This window comes from Trichomonas vaginalis, assembly GCF_026262505.1.
Source record: "Trichomonas vaginalis G3 chromosome Unknown ctg_191, whole genome shotgun sequence".
Classification (NCBI taxonomy): Eukaryota; Parabasalia; order Trichomonadida; family Trichomonadidae; genus Trichomonas; species Trichomonas vaginalis.
In genome coordinates this window covers 16,851-32,742 of record NW_026529278.1, presented here as the reverse complement: position 1 = coordinate 32,742, position 15,892 = coordinate 16,851, and the positions used below count along the sequence as shown (strand labels likewise).

At 34.3% G+C, this 15,892-nt stretch overlaps 7 protein-coding genes and 5 pseudogenes across 12 annotated transcripts, besides 8 other annotated features; 3 read left to right on the top strand and 9 right to left on the bottom strand.

The window, feature by feature from the left end:
- Positions 1-309: 309 nt before the first annotated feature.
- On the bottom strand, positions 310-974 carry TVAGG3_1092060 (annotated as a pseudogene). The gene has a single exon. A coding segment is annotated over exon 1 (665 nt).
- A 406-nt stretch (positions 975-1,380) lies between these two features.
- Positions 1,381-2,261: a mobile genetic element.
- On the top strand, positions 1,406-2,184 carry TVAGG3_1092050 (annotated as a pseudogene). The gene has a single exon. A coding segment is annotated over exon 1 (779 nt).
- A 556-nt stretch (positions 2,262-2,817) lies between the features above and the next one.
- Positions 2,818-2,905: a mobile genetic element.
- Positions 2,906-3,067: 162 nt separating this feature from the next.
- Positions 3,068-3,152: a mobile genetic element.
- Positions 3,153-3,514: 362 nt separating this feature from the next.
- Positions 3,515-3,555: a mobile genetic element.
- Positions 3,556-3,588: 33 nt separating this feature from the next.
- Positions 3,589-3,662: a mobile genetic element.
- Positions 3,663-3,992: 330 nt separating this feature from the next.
- Positions 3,993-4,253: a mobile genetic element.
- A 383-nt stretch (positions 4,254-4,636) lies between these two features.
- Positions 4,637-4,788: a mobile genetic element.
- Positions 4,789-7,278: 2,490 nt separating this feature from the next.
- Positions 7,279-15,892: part of a mobile genetic element that runs on past the window's edge.
- On the bottom strand, positions 7,464-7,784 carry TVAGG3_1091970 (uncharacterized protein; the record flags this gene model as incomplete). Its single annotated transcript, XM_001299180.1, has 1 exon — positions 7,464-7,784. One exon carries the CDS (start codon positions 7,782-7,784, stop codon positions 7,464-7,466), a length of 321 nt encoding a protein of 106 aa, XP_001299181.1.
- TVAGG3_1091960 (uncharacterized protein) lies at positions 7,984-8,220 on the bottom strand (the record flags this gene model as incomplete). The annotated part of the gene is made up of 1 exon (XM_001299181.1): positions 7,984-8,220. One exon carries the CDS (start codon positions 8,218-8,220, stop codon positions 7,984-7,986), a length of 237 nt encoding a protein of 78 aa, XP_001299182.1.
- On the bottom strand, positions 8,269-8,727 carry TVAGG3_1091950 (repellent protein 1 family; the record flags this gene model as incomplete). The annotated part of the gene is made up of 1 exon (XM_001299182.1): positions 8,269-8,727. The coding sequence occupies one exon, from the start codon at positions 8,725-8,727 to the stop codon at positions 8,269-8,271; it is 459 nt and encodes a 152-aa protein (XP_001299183.1).
- Positions 8,758-9,266, bottom strand: TVAGG3_1091940 (annotated as a pseudogene). The gene has a single exon. A coding segment is annotated over exon 1 (509 nt).
- Positions 10,356-10,784, bottom strand: TVAGG3_1091930 (uncharacterized protein; the record flags this gene model as incomplete). The annotated part of the gene is made up of 1 exon (XM_051257048.1): positions 10,356-10,784. The coding sequence occupies one exon, from the start codon at positions 10,782-10,784 to the stop codon at positions 10,356-10,358; it is 429 nt and encodes a 142-aa protein (XP_051075735.1).
- TVAGG3_1091920 (uncharacterized protein) lies at positions 10,830-11,090 on the top strand (the record flags this gene model as incomplete). The annotated part of the gene is made up of 1 exon (XM_051257047.1): positions 10,830-11,090. One exon carries the CDS (start codon positions 10,830-10,832, stop codon positions 11,088-11,090), a length of 261 nt encoding a protein of 86 aa, XP_051075734.1.
- On the top strand, positions 11,409-11,972 carry TVAGG3_1091910 (uncharacterized protein; the record flags this gene model as incomplete). Its single annotated transcript, XM_051257046.1, has 1 exon — positions 11,409-11,972. The coding sequence occupies one exon, from the start codon at positions 11,409-11,411 to the stop codon at positions 11,970-11,972; it is 564 nt and encodes a 187-aa protein (XP_051075733.1).
- On the bottom strand, positions 12,035-12,610 carry TVAGG3_1091900 (organellar and viral DNA polymerase type B; the record flags this gene model as incomplete). Its single annotated transcript, XM_051257045.1, has 1 exon — positions 12,035-12,610. One exon carries the CDS (start codon positions 12,608-12,610, stop codon positions 12,035-12,037), a length of 576 nt encoding a protein of 191 aa, XP_051075732.1.
- TVAGG3_1091890 lies at positions 12,967-14,726 on the bottom strand (annotated as a pseudogene). Its single transcript has one exon. A coding segment is annotated over exon 1 (1,760 nt).
- On the bottom strand, positions 15,015-15,811 carry TVAGG3_1091880 (annotated as a pseudogene). Its single transcript has one exon. A coding segment is annotated over exon 1 (797 nt).

Here is a 15,892-nt window from a genome sequence, read left to right as displayed (position 1 = left end):
TTTTGTGCTACTTCTCTTAACTCTTTGTCGAAACCTTCAGACTTCAGTTTCTTTCCAGATGAGAAGTCGTTCACTAGTTTCACCTTACTATGAAGAGCTTCGAAGGCGTTCTTAAAGTCAGCATTCATTAAAGCTTCATTTGAACTGTCTTCATCCGCTTGTATTTTTGTCCTTATTGACCCTATAAGTTGGGCTGCTTTAGCGTTGGCTTGGGCATCTAACCAGTCATTTTTAGCTTTTATATATTCTGCGCTTTTCATTGCCTTTTGCATGGCTGCGTCGTTATTTTTACTTTCTTGTGCTAAGTTTTCATACTGTACGGTTTGGTTTTGCAACTGTAAAAGTTTTTCTGCCTTTACATTTGCTTCAACTTCTTTTTTATACTCATCGCTATCCATATATGTCTTCAGGGCTTTTTGTTTTATCTCTTCATCTTTCAATACTTTATATTGAGTAGTATGGTTTTTCAAATTTATAACATCTTGTTCCATTTTTGCTACTTCTGCTGCTTTTTCTGACACTTTTTTGCATATTCCTCTGTACTTAGTTCTTTCAGTTGTTCTTCTTTCTTCTTTTTCTCTACGTTTAACTCATTGAGTTTCTTTGTGTGTCTGTCATATTCTAGTTTCTTTTCGTTTTCACTTATTTGTTTCTGTATGTCTATGTTTGACTTTTTGACATCTGTTATTTTATTTTTTGAGTGAACTCAAATTCATTTGACTTTGAGGGTTATAAGCTGTTCCGTCTGCAGCTCCACCATAGCCTGCCATTTTCGCTAAAAGTGCCGCTCTTAAACCTCCACTCTGTGCACCAATAACTCGGTTTAAAAGCATAGGGTTGCTTGACATTTGTTGCAACATAGTGGGGTCATTCATTATTTGTTGTTGCAACTGTTGTTGTGGTGTCAGTTTTACTATTGGATGTTTCAATGCTCTCTTCCTCTTACGTATATTCTTACGTAGCTTACGTGGCATTTTAAGTGAAGTTAAAAAGCGGTTTTTGACAGATGTTTATATGACACTTTTTGTTCAGCACAAAAAACTACTCGGTCAAAGTGTTGTCAGTTTTGTAAAATAACCGTCCTATCTCATTCTATAATGGAGAAAAGGCTTCTCAAAGTATACTTCCGTGGAACGCCTGTAACTTTTCCTGTAGCGACGATAGACCCTTACTTGTCCGGACAAAGTTATACTATTTTGAGTGCTCTACAAAAAAGTCAACGGCTGGCTCGTCCTCAAAAACTTTTTATGGGCTAGAGGGCACGAAGTGCCTGGAAGGCCATCCCAAGAAAAAAAAAACTTCATTATACTAAACATCTTCGGGGCTAGAGGGCACGAAGTGCCTGGAAGCCCCACTACCTTTTTTTTTTTTTTTTTTTTTTATTCCAAATGAATGGGTAAGATATATGTATGAAAAACTTGAAAGTGGTGAGTTAACTTACGCAACAGTTTTGAAAAAAGTTCCATATTCTTATCAAAATGTTACAATTTTCAAACAAATTTCAAGAAATACTCTCAAAAAAGCATTCAAAGAAATCGGTGGTACACCAAAAATTAAAAGTGGTCCTCCACAAGAGGAATTAACTCCAGAATTAATTTTGAAGGTTCAGAATTCTTATGAAAATTACAAATGTGGGGTTCAAAAATTGTATTGGACTCTCAATATGAATCCAAAACAATTTCAAATCAGTTACAATGCAGTTATTAAGGCAGCAAAATTTCTGGGAATTTACAAAGAAAAAGATAAAAGTAATCCAAAAGCATATCATGTGGATTATGAAGCAATTCTTCCAAATACAATCTGTTATGTGGATATTCATTTTTTGAAAGAACCAGAAACTTTACCGGTTTATGGAATAATTGATGACAAAAGTCGTTATTTGTTAGCATTGAAATTGCTTCGTAACAAAAGTTCAACAGAAACTTCAAAAGTGGCAATTGCAACAGTTCAAAAATATGGAGCACCTTTCTGTTTCTGGTCAGATAACGGTAAAGAAAATGAGGGAGAGTTCACAAAATTTTTGAGTACTTATGACATTCAAATCAGAAAATCAGCTCCATACATGCCACGTCAAAATGGCAAAATTGAACGCCTCTGGCCATCACTGGACAAAAATGCTCCAAAGTTTTCAGAATTTGAGAGCATCAATCAGGAATTGGAAGAATTCAGGCAAAAATACAATGACATGCCACATGGCGCTCATCCAAAAATTGGAGTTCGACCATACACTCCAAGAGAGGTTTACAACAAATTTAAGAAATGGACCAAGGATGATAAACCGCTCTGGAAAAAATGTGTTAATAAGCAGTGAGAAGTTGAAGAGATTCCAAACTATTGAAATATTCTATATTTTTTCAAAAATTCTCATTCAAATTTGAATTTGGTTTTCAAAATTATGAATAAACATTATTTTTATTAAACTTGATTTTTAGCTCTAAAGAATCAAAAGAATTTAGCGAGAAAGAATATGCAGCTCACATAGGGGTAGATAAAGATATATCTCGAAAAAAATTGAATTTATTGTAAAGAATGAAGAAGTTCATTTTAAGATTGAGTTGATTTTCAACCAAAACGAGAGAGCATGCAGGCAAATGAAATTCGAAAAGTGAAAGGAATGACATATGCAAAAGAAAAGATTCAAATAACGCAAGCGAAATATAGATCAGTTAAAATCACAATAAAATTTCGATCTTTTCTACAAAGAACTAAAGGCTATGAGGCACTAATATATAATCAGTGCCTCATAGCCTTTAGTTCCCTACTAAAAGTGGGAAAACTTGTTCGCAATGCGAAATGATTGCGAACAAGTTTTCTCACTTCAGCGAGGGAATTGTTCCTTATGATGCATACATTATAAATATATACATCATAAGGAACACTTCCCTCTAGATAGCTGGGAAACTTTCTCTAAATAACTTATCATTTGGAGAAAGTTTCCCAGCTATCTACTGGGAACTAAAGGCTATGAGGCACTAATATATAATCAGTGCCTCATAGCCTTTAGTTTGTTATTAAAAACGAGAAAACTTGTTCGAAATGATAAACAATTGCGAACAAGTTTTCTCACTTCAGCGAGGGAATTATTCTTTATGATGCATACATTATAAATATATACATCATAAGGAACAATTCCCTCTAGATAGCTAGGAAACCCTAAATTAACTATTAATCTTTGAGATATTTTTATTGAGGTTAATACGTTTTTCTAAATAATTAAAATGTAAAATTTTGATTATGAACTCATCTCTAATATTTTGGCTCTTTAATATATTTGAATCATGATCTTTGAGAAGAGTTCTCAAAAGTATTCACAAAAGCTATTTTTCCTTGAAATTTAAAAATCATGTTTATCATATATTACCGAATTCAATTCCCTACATATTTCAAAATATTCTATGAACATTTCAATTTTTGAAAAAACATATTTTTTCCAAATATATTTATTCTCATATTTCTAATAATATTTCCTAAAGCGTCACTTTTTACTTTCTCGACGATTATTTCCCTCTCAAAAAATTCAATAGCTTACATTTTGACAGAACTTAATATGTAACAGAACAACCCGTAATTAAAATTGAATTCCTCTTAAAATTTAATCCATACGTTAATTTTTAATTTGCTCGGCGAATGCCGAGCTTCCCTACTTCTCTTGTCATTCCTTCAAAAACTCTAATCTCATCGCACTTACAAACATCATGATTTGATGTATTGTCGAGAAATCTTAGACTTGTTTGTCATTTGATGATAGCATTTGAAAGTCATCTCGAAAATCGATTAACAAGACAATTTCCCAAACATCTACATACAAGTAGATGATGGTAAACCCATTAGAGTTGTTTTGCTATGATTCCTCCAATCTTATGATGAGAAAAATCATATCAAAACAGCTCTAATCGAACATTCTACACAGCTTAGCATCCAGCTAGTTCCAAGTAATGCGATTACAACATCAACGGCCAAAGCCTTTCAGAGTCCTTTAATCATTTCTTCTCATCTCAATGTGAAGTGACCCCAAACGAACTACAAGCTGACGTTACAACGCATTACAACCCGGTTAATACGAGCATATACATTAGAGCTGCTTTGTTATGATCTCCCTCATCAATTGATGAGAGATCTCATTATGAAGCAGCTCCAATCGAACTAAAAACCTACATACAAATGAGTGAAAACAAATTCATTAGAGTTGTTTTGCTTTGATTTCTCTCATCAGAAGATGAGAGATACCAGAACAAAACAACTCTAATCAAACTTTCTACACAACTCAGCACAGTATCAATGCAAAGTAATGCGTCTGTATCGTTAACAAGCAAAGTTGTTTCGGGTCCTTCCATTTTGGAAGAATTCGGAACAACTTTGCGAATTGATAGTGTAAACCCATATACATGAAAGCGTGCATGCATAAAGACAGGTATTGTCAGCAATGACTACCTGCCCAGCTATGAGTGATCAGAGAATTACCATCTCAGGCTTTTTGAGAACGTTTCAGCCAGGACCCTCGTATGTTGACTGTGAGAAAGGCATCCTTTATCTGAAATAGATGCTTTTCCAACAATCAAATTCGAAGATCTTCGACGTTGTTGTAAAAAGAGAAGGAGAAGGAAAGAAGAGGAAGGAGAGGAAGAAGGAAAGGAAAAGAAGAGGAAGGAGAGGAAGAAGGAAAGGAAAAGAAGAGGAAGGAGAGGAAGAAGGAAAGGAAAAGAAGAAGAAAAAAAAGAAGGACATATTAAATATAATGCGCACTTAATAGTGCCGAGGCGGCGGAGCCGCCGAGGCGCGATTTTTTTGACCCTATATTACCGCACGGCAATGTTTTTCTCGATTTTGTACAGCCCTAATAGTATTTTTAACATAATTAATCAAATAATAATTGGAAGTTCTGAACTCACTTTTCCCGTAATTCAAAATCAAAAATATGAATAATATATCTATTTATTATATACTAATGCTATTTTCAACTAGAAGTGAGGTACGGTAATCTTACGGATTCCCGTAACTCAATTTTACGGGAAAAGTGCAGTAAACTACTCAATTTACGGGAAAAGTGTCGTAAACTATTGATGTGGCGGTAAAATCACGGTAATTCACGGAAAGCTATATGCGAAAATTTGAAATTATACAAAATCGAGCGAAACACTTTTAAATAGGTTGTTCTCGTATTTAAAATACTATTCCCAGATTTATTGTCGTCAGAATATTTCCAAATTTTTGCCGATTTACAAAAAATGATTTACAAAGCATATTTTTTAATCTAAAAAATTCCTAAAAAAAGGAACCGGTGTGCGGAAACCTCGGTAAATTACCGCGGTTCCAGTTGGGACTGCCATAAAAATATATCTAGGGTTGTTAAAAATATCAAAAATTAGCGTTTTGAAGACACCATGGTGTCTTATAATTTTCCCTTCCTTATTGGCGTGTAGAAATAAATGCGCCAATAGATTGAAGAAGAAGAATTGTTTTTCTCTTAATGAACTTTAATCCTTTTGATATAAGAATATTAAAAACATTAATATAATTTCGATTTCGGAAATTCAATTTCCAAATTTTTTTGTCGATTTCGGAAATAACAGGATCCCGCATCCAACACGCAACAACAAAACACAAAACACACATTTTGGTTCTTTCATCGTTTTAATCGTAATTTATGTAATACATGATTTGGATAAATTTTACAAAAATAGAACCTATATTATATTCTTTTCAAAGATTCTTGCAAATCATCAAAAATAATTGTATTTTAAAAAACGATCAAATTATCCTTTCATTATTTTAAACTTAAATTAGTTTTTATGATTGACTAAAGCAATCATATTTATTCATCATTAAATAAACAAAAAAATAATATTTGAGAGTTATTTCAAAAAAAAACACATTGAATTTATTAATTTGTCTCAATTTCAGTATTATAAATTTTTATAATTTCAATATTTTGAAATACACTTTTTAATATTTCAATATTTATGATATTTCAATGTATTAAAGTCATTTCAAGAGCCTTGTACCGATAAACTAGCCTTGTACTGCCATTTTATGGTGATGTAAAGTATTCAAAAAATTTGCAATGTAAACCATTACATGGCAGAAACTTTAAAATAAACAAAAACATGACACTTAGTACAGGGGCTTTTTGGCTGGCGAAGTCAGATAAAACGTGGCTCAAGTGCTCGTTTAAAATTAAAAATGGAATTTCTCACAGTCGAATTTCTTGGTAGACAACAAAAGTTTATCATCAATTGTCGCGCCGAAGGTATGACATATAGTCAAACTAAGCTTGCATGGGAGGAAGAATACCCAGATCTCGGAACTTTAACATCCAATCTCATTGCTACTGCACTTAAAAGAGCTGCATTAGGTCTATACTGGGAAAAAGGGAATCATGGCGGTGCAGATCCATACCTATGCGAGCGTGATCAGCTCACTTTAAAAGAAATTATCGAAGATTCTGCTTACAAAGGTGAAGCTCTAGAAGCAGCTGACATTATTGACGAGGCGTTCAAGTTGAAAGAGCTCAGAAGAGATTATGGTTACAGATTCCTTCTTGAGATTAATTGTCCTACTCTTGCAGAAGAAGTTATCAATACTCTTGGTGGTGATGATGTATCGAGACCTTATGTTAACCATATTTTACAGCAATTGCATTGCAAGCTTAAGGCATGCCAAGAGATTGAAGAATCAAGATACATGGCGTGTGAACCAAGAATTATCGAAGAATTCTACGATAAACATCGTGAAACAATCGAAAGTACTCCAGAGGAGTTGATTTTTAGTATTGATGAAACATTCATAAACAAATTTAAGAAGAAGAAAGTTGCATTACCTGAGGAGATAGAGCATATGATCGCCAAAGGAATTCCAAACTTTCCGCACATTACAGCTTTATGCGGATGCTCAATGACAGGCAAATCTGTCCCACCTCTCTTTGTTCTCCCATGTATTGCAGAACTACCTAGAGAACTGAAAGTATTCCAGCGCGAAAGACATTGTTGGTTTACTTCTACGCCAAAAGGCTGGGTGAACAGAAGTGTATTCTTATTGTATTGCATTTTCTTCATCGAGTGGCTTAACTTTGAACGCCAGAGAATGCCAGAAGATATACGTGACAAGCCTGCTCTCATTGTGTGTGATGGACACTCCAGCCGCGAGAATCCTCTGGCATTGTTCCTTTTGGCAAGTGCCAACATCAAATTAATTGTTCTTCCCGCACATACAACACACATTTTACAAGTATTTGATGTTGGCATTGCCAAAAGATTAAAGTCCAAATTCACGGATTATCTGAGAGATAGTTAGTATCCCTATCTTGGGTACGGCGGCACTGCGTTCCACCTTACCCAAGATAACGGTTTGATACTTTACAAAACCGTTAACGTATATTTTACAACACAAATGACAACACCAACTTAACCTTAAATATTTACAAAGCCGCCAACCACTTCACCTCACTAATGTAAAAATAAACGTTCTCACTTACAAAAGTATTGCAACTCCTCCCATTGCTGTGCTTCACATAACAGCTCATAATCTTCTGACTCACTTTCTTCTTCATATAGGTCAAAGTCACTGTCAAAATAAATGTTAGTAAGTTTTGACAAAGCTAATGAAACACGTTTACCGTTTGTATCTATTGCTTTTATATATCTCCCATTATGTTTGTTGTCGTAAACGCTCAAACTAACTTTACCCTTTCTCCCTCGTATCTGATAGAATGTATTTTCACGAGGAACGAAGAACAAATTCTTGAACTCATGACCGTTGTAGTTTGTTATCTCAATAGTTTTCGTCATTTATATAAAAATAAAATAAAAAATAAAATAAAAAATAAAATAAAAAATAAAATAAAAAATAAAATAAAAAATAAACTTAAAAATTAATGATATCACCACCCTCACACGTATGAAAACATAGCACAAAAATAAATTTAGGTGAAGTGGTGAGATCTAACCCGATTTCTAACCTCATTTCTACCCCGTTGAATTCATTGCTTTATAACTCTCTTCCTTTCTCCAACTCTTCTAACTTCTTCTTAAGTTCAGCAATGTTGTCCTCATGAAGTTTAATCTTCCTTAATATACCTTCTCTATCTAATGGTTGCTTTATCTTTCTAAACTGAACTCTACCATCCTTCATAGTATGAATGTAAAAACCTTCTGGAATAGTTCCTGATTTAATGTATTCTACCAAAAACTTTTGTTTCATTGCTTCAGTGACTTTATTTGTCATTTCAATCAAATAAAATTTTTAATATTAAATAAAAATAACGTTATTTTTTCAGTAAGGAAACGCAGGAGTTTTACGATTTATTTGAGGAGTAGGTTCTGGTTTAAATGTTGGAGTCGGTTTAGGAGTTGACTTTTGAACAGGAGTTTGTACTTCCATAGGTTCAGGAGTCATTGAAGGTTTTGCTTGTGAAGGCGTTGGTTTTGGCGAAGGTGTTGGAGTTTGTTTAACTTCAGCTACTTCAGTATTATTTACAACATTTGCTTTATTTCTTTTCAACATCATAACTGCTCCTGCTGTAGCTAGCAAACCTAGTGGGAGACCATATCTTATATAAGGACTTGACCAAATGCTATTTTTGACAGGAGCTGGTGGAACACCTAACCTTGGTGAGACTGCTCTTTGCCATTGTGCAGCTCGTAAGAAATATTCAATAGGTGCTCCATAATCGTTTGGTAAAGTTTGTTTCATAGATGGTGAAGGTTCACGAGAGCTTGATGAAGAACTCATTTATAAGCTTTAAAAATAAACGTTCATCCTTTATTCCTCACTGTCGTCCGTAGCTAAGTTATAGTCATCTAATCTTATTATGGGGATGCCATTAGCACGCACATGAATGGCAAAGCAACAATCCCTCATAAATCCAATAAGTGGCTTTGGTACATTTTCAGTTGCTAGTTCAATAGGTCCTTTAACAGACAATTTGTATGTTATTGGAGCAGTAGATGTTTGACCTTGCTGGAAGCAAAAGTCCACTTCTGTTGGAAAACCACATAAGAAATGTGTGTTGTCATAGCTATCCCATTTATGTTCCACACTACCATCATCCACCAATGACCTCATAACATCTTCATTAAATCCTATCATATCATTGTTTGTATTGCAGGCGTTCGCAACCATTTCATAAAATACAGGGCCATATGATTTTTCGGGTTCTGCAGGCATATTTCCATAAGCTCCCATGGAAAGCTGAAGATATTTAAACTTAGGGTTCTCAAAATTAACATAGTTGTCTTTCTTTCTAAATAGTGCCCAAATACTTTTAACATTAATAGGCGTATAAGCTGCTGTAAATGTTGCACTTGAACTATCTGTATTCTTTGAGAATGAACCGTCCATAGGAATCCAATCCATAACTTTAACAGGAAAACATAAAGCCTCGTTTGTATAATGTTCTACAAGTTCTGTATAAATGTTAGGGTCTAAAGAGAATGACTTTGGATGAATGAAACATTCATTAAAATCCATCTTTGTTCGAAATAGTTGCTGGGTTACAGTTGTAATAGTAACTGTTCCACTAGCTTCTACTGACTTCGTTATCATAGTGAATGGTTCATTCCATGGAACAAATTTATTTGTCGGTGGATTTGAATCTGAAGCAAATGCAACTTTAAGAGTTGGATTGAAAGCAATGATATCATTTACAGATATAGATGTGCATTGTAGGCGTCGCTACTGAACTTTACTTTAAGCTGAATGTTTCCTGCAAAAGCTGGAATAAATCGAATAGCTTCTAATGGAAGGAATCTTCTAACAGGAATTCTTAAACGAAGCTTAAAATCAAATGATTTTCCTGCTGTAATTGGACCACTAACAATTTGTCCTGTTCTGCATGTTCCCGAATGACTCCATACATCTTCATGTCGAGTCTTTGAGAAAACATCTACTTTCTTTATTTGTTCGGTAGTTTGTGAGTTTGAAGTTATATATGCTTCTTCTCTTGCGTTGTCTTGAGAATATACGATACGACCATTTGCAAGGATTTGATATCCAGCAACTGCATAGAAAGCGTCATCGAAACCAATCCAAAATCCTGGTGGGTTTGTTTTATTGGAACCTGAACCAATTTCTTTATCTACAATAAATTGACCTTCCATTTTATATGTAATGAATGTATTGTAAAGGTCCAACATATTTTCACCAGGAGGTGAGAGATTGAATGTTACCCATGTGTTATCTTTAGCAGTTCCAGGTTGTGATGGAATCTTTGCGTCAGAATATTTTCTATTAGTGTCACCAATTTGAACTGCATTGTCTATGATATCGAAATATGAGCGAATCTGATGAATATGCTCTGCTGGAGTAAATTCGTTTAGCTGTTCGTTCTGCATGTATTTACTTCAGATAAAAATATCTATTTACTTCATTATTCTCACTCTTCTTCTTGGCATTCGTGGTGGAAGTTGTTTCTTGACATTTTCAATGAACTGTACATTCTCTTTTGTCTCAACTTCTTTCACTGGCGGGTCAGGATTCTTTGACTCGGTTTGTTTTTCAATGAAATTCACGAACTTTGCAATAAGCTCTTGGTTCGTTATTGAAAGTATATCTGGCTTCTTTTCTTCTGGTTCTATTGGTGGCTCAGTTTGAACAGAAGGCTTAACATGGGCTTCGCCCTCGGTGCCATGCACCTTAATACTGTCGCTTTCTGCATTCGCTAATGGAACCTTTCTTTTTCTTACGTATATTTTACCATCTTTACTCTGACTTACGTAATAGAAAGGATGTTGTATTCCTCTGGCGTCATTTAATATAATAGACTCTCGCTCTGATTTTGACAAGCTCATTTTACATCGGTTAAAGTTTTAATTTAGTTTTTTATCTGCAGTCAAATGACTCAGACAAGCCCTACGGCCAAGACCCAAGGTGTCATAGATGTTGAAGCATTGAAGAAAGAAATTCGTGAGCAAATTTTATCCGAACTGAAGGAACAAAAACAAGAACAAAAGCCAGAGAGACCAAAGAGAAAACTTAGTGAAAAACAACTTGCTGCATTAGCTGCTGGAAGACAAAAGAACCCACGTTTGCTGGCGAAGAAAGCTAGAGAAGAAGCTGAAGCAAAAGCTAAAGAAGCTGAAGCAAAGAAAGAGTAAATGGTTTATTTTTATCCGAATTAAATGTATAGACAAATACCTTTATCTGTTACGTTCAGTAGTGAAAACCCTGACGTCAAAATAAAGGGGAACAGAGTAACGTTTAAGTTTCCAACAGACTGGATTGTGAACATAAATGAAGAGAAGTACATTGGCATAACATCTATGTATATAACACGTGCTTTCAGAAAGGTTGACTTTATACTTCAAATCGAGATAGAAAATGACGAACAGTCTTTAAGCGCCCAAAACATTCACATATACAAATACTTTAAAGACGATACAACATTGTTGCAATGTATGATTTCATTTAATGAGATGTTCGAGAAAAAGTTTAACATTGAAGTACAAACTTTACAGCCTTTACGTGAGTTTCTTGCACAACTGAAAGAAGAAGGTAGTCAGCCACAACTTATAGACTTTCATTATGAATTTAATGAAAATGAAGATGGAACACATGACTGTCAGTTTGTTGTATTCTCACCATTCAATGAAGTCGCTAAAGAGAAAGAAAATCCATTACGTATAAGATTTCAAATCTCTGAACCAAGTGATGATTTCAAGAATGTTTTCAATTATGATGCAATGCTTCCGAGGAAAAATGAATTTTCAAAGATTGTAACACCCGGCATTTGGGATAGAAAGCAAGCTATTCTTTTCTCTAATATAGCCAAAGGCGTTGAAAATGAGTTCATTGGTCATACAAGAACTTCACCACTTCCTAACCCTAAATACTATAAATTAACTGGCTTCAATCGTGAGTTTTGGATAGACATGTTCTCCACTCATGACGATAACTGCCCAGTGTTCTTACCTCCAGACCATAAGGACTGTCTCTACATTGAAGCACAACTCTTAAACTCTACCATCGCAGTATTGTAAAATCTACGCTAGCGGCTTATTTTTATCACGAATGACCTCATTGCTGACAAAAATAAATGACCTCAGAACTTCAACTTACGAATAAAGCTTGTTTTAGTCGTTATTGAGAAGTTAAACTTTTCAGCAAAGCAAGGACTAGAAGACTTACATAAGTCAAATCCAATCTCTTGACCATCATGAAGTGCTTTGTAAAGTTTCATTAAACTGAACTCAGAGTCTTTGTCAAATTTTCGTTGCGGAACCATTAAACCTTTATCTTCATCATAGAAACACTGAACAGAGTCAGGAAACATTTCATTAGCGGTTAAAGCAATAACATCTTGCTTCACGCCTTTCATTCTGCAGTGAAATGCAACTTCATTTAAATCATTCGTGAGTAAGTCTATGTAAGTCTTCTTTCCACAAAATATTGACTTGTATGCTAAACTTTGTTTATCTTTTGTGATTTCTGCAAAGTCGCTATGAAATTGACCAAGGTTTTTACCAATGAGAACTCTTCCATAACGTTTCTCAAACTCTTCAGCTAAACGAGGGATATCTTCATTGTAGAGATGCATACTGTCCGTATCGCTATAAAAGATGTCCATTCCTAAGTCCTCAGCAGTACAGAATACTTCACACATTATTCTCTTCGACATAGACAGAATATTAACACCAAGTGGACAGAAGTTAAAGTGTCTGCAAATGCTTTTCGTTAGCTTGAAAATAGTTTTATCTGAACCATCCAAACCTTCGAACTTCACTATATGGTTGTAGTTTCTTATAGCATATCTTATAGCATCTTTGTCATTTACTATGGTTATTTTTGACTCAATAGGAGATAGAATAGTTTTGCCATAAATACTGTTCAGAATGAGCTTTATATTTTCTTGCAAAGGATTTCCTTCTTTCTTATACTTTAACCTTAACTCAAACAACTTCTTTACTTCATCTCTTATTCTAATATCTCTGTTTCCATCGTAATAGTATCCTTGCAACACTTCACATTTGACACCTTGATATTTTATGAGGTCTTGTAATGTTATATGGTCAACATACATTAAACAGCAAGTGTTTGAACTTCTGGGAACGTTAAGTTCTGGATTTAGTTCAGGGTCACAAACTATTAAAGGAAAGTGTCTATGTATTCCAATCTCTGTTATCTTAATGAGAACAAAGAAGCCAGACATAAACTTTTCATCAATGGGTTCCTTTTGGTCGTCATGAATAAATTCTCATGAGATACTCTGTGCTTAACATTTCTTTCTTCATAACCTTTGGAATACCTTCTAAAGTATAAAGTCTTGCTATAGCTGATGGATATAATGAAACAGCGTCGAAATCAGCAATGAGTTTCTTTTCGCTCTTTTGTTTAATGTTATCTGACAGCATACATCTTCCACCTTGAATACAGCGTGAAATAAATTCTCTTGGTTTATTTGAGAGGTCATATAAATTTCCATTCGGGAAGTACACTCTGTTCTCAAACAATTTGTTAGCAATAGAACAAATACTAACGTAGTCATATACGTTTAAATCAAACTCTTTCAATATGTCATTGCGGAACTTAACAAAACCTTCTCTTAAAATTCTTACATCTTGTTTGCAATAAAATGTACTATACTTTTCTAAATCGAAGTGGTTTTCATCTATTCTGCAACCTTTGATGGAATCTATGTTTTTCATGAACGTTTCAATATCTTTTACAAACTTACACGCTTCAGAAATGACACCAGTTCTGTTGTCATTTGCTAACAAAACACTGCTGTAGTAGTTGTATGGAAATACTTCTTTCGGTCCTGTTTGTAAGTTAAACATAGCAGGAAATAGTTTAAGCTTCTTATTTATAACACTGTAAGAGTCTTTTATAATAATTGCTCTTCCTTTATATAAGCCAGTTATTTGCATTGTTCGTGAACCTTTAATGATGGGAGTTCCTTTCACTTCTGTCATGTGTCTTAAGATGAAGTTTATATCATAACTGAGGTTATGGAAATATATTAAACTCTTGTCAGGAAGTCGTTCCAAAAATTCTGTTGCACAGTTCTGACCCCAAATGCTTTCACTCACCGAACCATCTTCACTGTCATAACAAATGTTAAAGGCTTTATGAACTCCATCAGTGCTACATTCAAAGTCAGCAAAGAAAACGTGCTCAGGAATGAACTTACATTTAGCTTTATTTACTTCTTTTGACTCGGCTTTCTTCTTCAGTTGTACACAATACTTTGGAGCATATGTCAAATCTTTAAATGGTGCAAGGTTCTGTTTATATAAGTCAGTCGTATATGTGAAAAGTTCTCCATAAGAAATAGGTTCGAAATATTTGCACTCCCACAATGTTTTCATAACATCCCATAACGGTGTTGTTCTATCATAACGAACTACATATTTGTTCTCTCTCTTTGTATAAATCTTCATCTGTTTCTCAATGTTCATTCCACCACACTCCTTCAAGATTTCTATATAGTTGCGAATGAAATATGTTGTCATTGGTAATCTTTCATTTAGCATGTAGTGGTCTTCAACAAGAAGTAAGTCAATAGTTCGAACAGTTTCACATTCTTTTGGTATATATCTCTTTATTTCATTATGTCTTGAGTCATTGAAATAACCAATGGTAACATTAAATGCTATACCTGTTGCGTCAGAAATTTCTTGTACTTTACTTTGAGGAAAGTCTCTAACACGAATGACTTCTCTCATGTGGTCAATAGTCTCTCCATCTACTCCAGCCTGAATGCAAGCATAAACGAAACAATTGTCTTCTGTCATAAGTGTTGCAGTTCTTTTGTTCAGTTCATTGAAGATTTGGTAGCGCTCAAGATTTATAGGTAATGTGCAAAGATACTTCCAGAACTGACCGCTTCTCTTCTTATAAAACTTCTTTTCACCATTATCTTTCCAAAAGCTTTCTATAAGTGCTGGGTTTCCTGTTTGCTTAAGAGCTTCCAAAATGGCTTTCTGGTCATTTGTCAGTGTGCTTTCATCTCTATATGGTCTCTTTTTTGGTTTGCCTTTCTTTACATCTGACATCGTTAAGCCTTCATATTCTGTTAAATCATACATCTTTATTTCAGTAAGATTCTTTATGTTTGTCAAGAAGAAGTCATATTGCATTTCAACAATACCTGCAGCATTTGCATCTATCTCTGATATAAAGTTCTCCTTCAAGAGCTGATGTAGTAATGTTCCAATATTATTGAGGTTTAACGTAGAACATTCATACTTTCCACCAAGTTTATAACATACCATCCATCTCTGTTGTGAGTTTATTTTAATTTTCTCTAAGAGTCTCATGAAAACCTTACCGAAATGTTTGTGTAAGTAGTCTCTGTTTGGTTCATCTAAAGCTTCAATGTTAAAGTCAATGAGTCTATTGCCTGACTTCACATTTCTCTTCCTATTCTTTCATCTTTCTTTAACCATCTCTCACCTTCTTTTGGTTTGTCGTCAATGGAACGAATGACATCGTTAGCTTTGCGAACTTGTTCTATAGCGCTCTTAAACATCTCTCTTCTCTGTTGTTTCAGTGTGTCGTCTCTTCTTCTTGTTTCACCAACGTTTGCATTTGTTATGTCAAACATTTCTCTTCTTACTTCATGAGGTACTGAACGTCTATGATATAAGTCAATAGCAACGTCATTTAAAGGAAATGCTCTTGCATGGACTTCGTCCTCGCCGCGTTGCGGCTTTATGAACTCATGAATTCTATCATAACTTATTGCACCATTATAGTCTTTAATGAAGTCAGCGAGTGCTTTTTTGTTTGTTGCGTAATGCTTTGCAACATCTATGTTAGCTTCTGTAAGAAGTTGTTTTATTTCCGAGTGTTCTAACTTAGACAACTTCCGATACATCTTTAGTAGGAAATAAAAAAATATTTTTTGAAAAAATTAGATTAGATTTTTTTAAGTTATTTTTCAAAATAATTTAATATT